Raw genomic sequence first — 2,396 nt, forward strand, 5'->3', positions numbered from 1 at the left:
ATTATTATTATTATTATAAAGCAATGCACACAATAAAGACAGAGCAACATTCCTGCACAGACGCAGACAGGATTACAGGTTGGACTGGCCTTGTTTCACCTGAACATGTGAGTGATTCGTACAGGGGGTGATATAAAGAATTATTTAAAAAGATTGAGATTGAATCTGAATCTGCACCTGGGCTTTTTTCTTTTCTTTTTTTTAATAAGGAGAAATTAGAGGCATTTTAAATATCTGGAGATAAAGTGGTGGTTGGATGAAGCTGCGCGAAGAGAAGGGGTGCTGAAAGGAAAGCAGTACGATCTTGGCAACGAGGGAGAGTCCACCGTCCAGCTTCAGTGTGTGTGTGTGTGTGTGAGAGAGAAGAGAGAGAGAGGAGGAGAAAACCTCGTGTATTCAGGAGGGCTTCATATCTTGGTATCTGTTGCCACCACTCTCCACTCTTCACTACATTCAGTCTCATCACCTCTTTCATTTCACACAGGAAGAGCAACACATTTTGCTTTAACAGGTTTTTTTTTTTTTAATATAAGAAGAAGTGCAGTCTGGCACCCTCTCAAACTTTCAATTGTCAAATGATTTGTGGTAATTAAACATGAAGTAAACACTTTATATCCCAGACTAATAGCCTGCAGGTTAAGGTTTGGGTGTAATTGGCCTGAGTCAGCAGAGCACTCTGTCCATGATATAAAACATTATTTAGATAAATTCGCTGTTGCTTTTATTCCTGGAATAATCCAGGTTTTAAATCCAGGATGGATGCTGGTGCTGCAGGGGGCTGAGTGGCAGGATCTTTATCCAATCTTTTAATCTGCCTCGATTTATAAAATTAAAGAGCATAAGCCGACCACATATAGTCTCTTTTTCCTTTAGTCAGGTTTAAATACTTTGCATATCACACATAGTTATTAGTCCTATTTTACTTTATTTTGGTTTGCAGTTGGATTACACTAAACAGGCGACAGTAAAATGAAAATAAACGTAATATCATTTTGTATATTTTAGTTATTTGGAAGCCAATTGAATGTGAGATTTTAGCCCAAATATTTAGAGCTAGGAACAAAAGGTTTTATTATCAGTGTTTTGAAACCAAATAGCAGTCTAGTAATTATCTAACTGTGTGATCCAATTTTGTTGTGGATTATTTTTGTTTTGGAGGTAGCCTATTAGATTTAGTCCATCTGTACATTTGACTAACTCGCCTTTAAATAATTAGGTCAGAGCAGAGATGTATCTCATTGCACTTCTATCTCGATTGCACGCTCAGATTATAAACGGCCTGGCACAGATTAACACGCAGGGACGAACAGATGTAAAGTAATTCTCGCCTTTGATGCTGGAAGGTAGAAAATGTCATACGGTGCTGTAAAATAAAATGTATAATGAGCCTAAACGAACTAATTGTAAAACATATTAAAAAACTGATATCTAGGCATTGCTTCAGAGACAAAATAAAAAAATAAAATAAAGCGTATCAGGCATTTATTTGACCCAGTAATGAGTGTCAATCAAAGTCAGTGTGTATTTGTCTGATGGGTGGTGACAACTGCGTCTGATCTCTTGACCATGCAGGCTCGTTTACAAATTAACAGCTGCCTGTGAGGACTCACTGAAAAACCCAGCAACCTGACGGAGGATGCAGCAAAGTTTGAGGCCGAGCTGGACAATTATATCCTGTTGCTTTAAATAACAGAAATGATTATTCTTTCTTATTTTTTGTATGTTCAAAGGATGGGATGAATAACCAGTAAGTGCCATCCTTTGCACTAGTGTTGCAGCCTATCGCATAATAGAGCCTGTAGCCCTGTGGAGGCTGCAGAGATTAATTGGACATGCGGGGTTGCTCACTGCTTTGGCCGGTAATCAGTGTTATTTAAAGCTTCTTTATGCTCGTTGAAATATTTGCAGCATGACACATCATCGGCCTGTACGTGACAACCTAAGACTGAGAGCTTCAGCCTCCTCTCCTCATCCTCCTCGGCCGAGTTACTGTACCCCAAACCCCCCGCTCCCTACAGCAGCACAGGTTGCACCCGACCAACCGGTGTCCACACTGATCATCGACAGAAGGAGCAAAAGAAAAGAGCGTAAAATATATCTTACGTTGCAGTGGCACTCCGAGAATCTCCGGTAAACTCTTTACAGGACTCTCTGTCGGTAGGACCGCCGCACTTTGCATCATTGTGATCCAAACCGGGAGACAAACGCACGCACATACACCCGCAACACGGTGGGCGCACTCCCCCGTCCTGGCTCGTGGAGAAAAAAAAGTATGATGGTGCTGATGTTGAGGCCTCTCTCCTCCTCTCTGCAGGGTGAGCTCCCTCGCCGTCCCGTCAAGCCTCTATCCCTGCTAAGTCTCTCTATTCCCGGGGATGATGTCCGTGCCGTGCCGT

At 41.7% G+C, this 2,396-nt stretch overlaps 1 protein-coding gene across 1 annotated transcript in view; it reads right to left on the bottom strand.

The window, feature by feature from the left end:
• lhx4 (LIM homeobox 4) overlaps positions 1-2,182 on the bottom strand; it is an 8,450-nt gene extending 6,268 nt beyond the window's left edge. Inside the window, exon 1 of the mRNA XM_035653926.1 lies at positions 2,104-2,182. Within this exon, the coding sequence (XP_035509819.1) occupies positions 2,104-2,182 (79 nt within the window). The remainder of the gene's footprint in view (positions 1-2,103) is intronic.
• Between the last annotated feature and the right edge of the window lie 214 nt (positions 2,183-2,396).

This window comes from Morone saxatilis, unplaced genomic scaffold (genome assembly GCF_004916995.1).
Source record: "Morone saxatilis isolate NCDOM2014 unplaced genomic scaffold, NCSU_SB_2.0 Contig12, whole genome shotgun sequence".
NCBI lineage: Eukaryota > Metazoa > Chordata > Actinopteri > Moronidae > Morone > Morone saxatilis.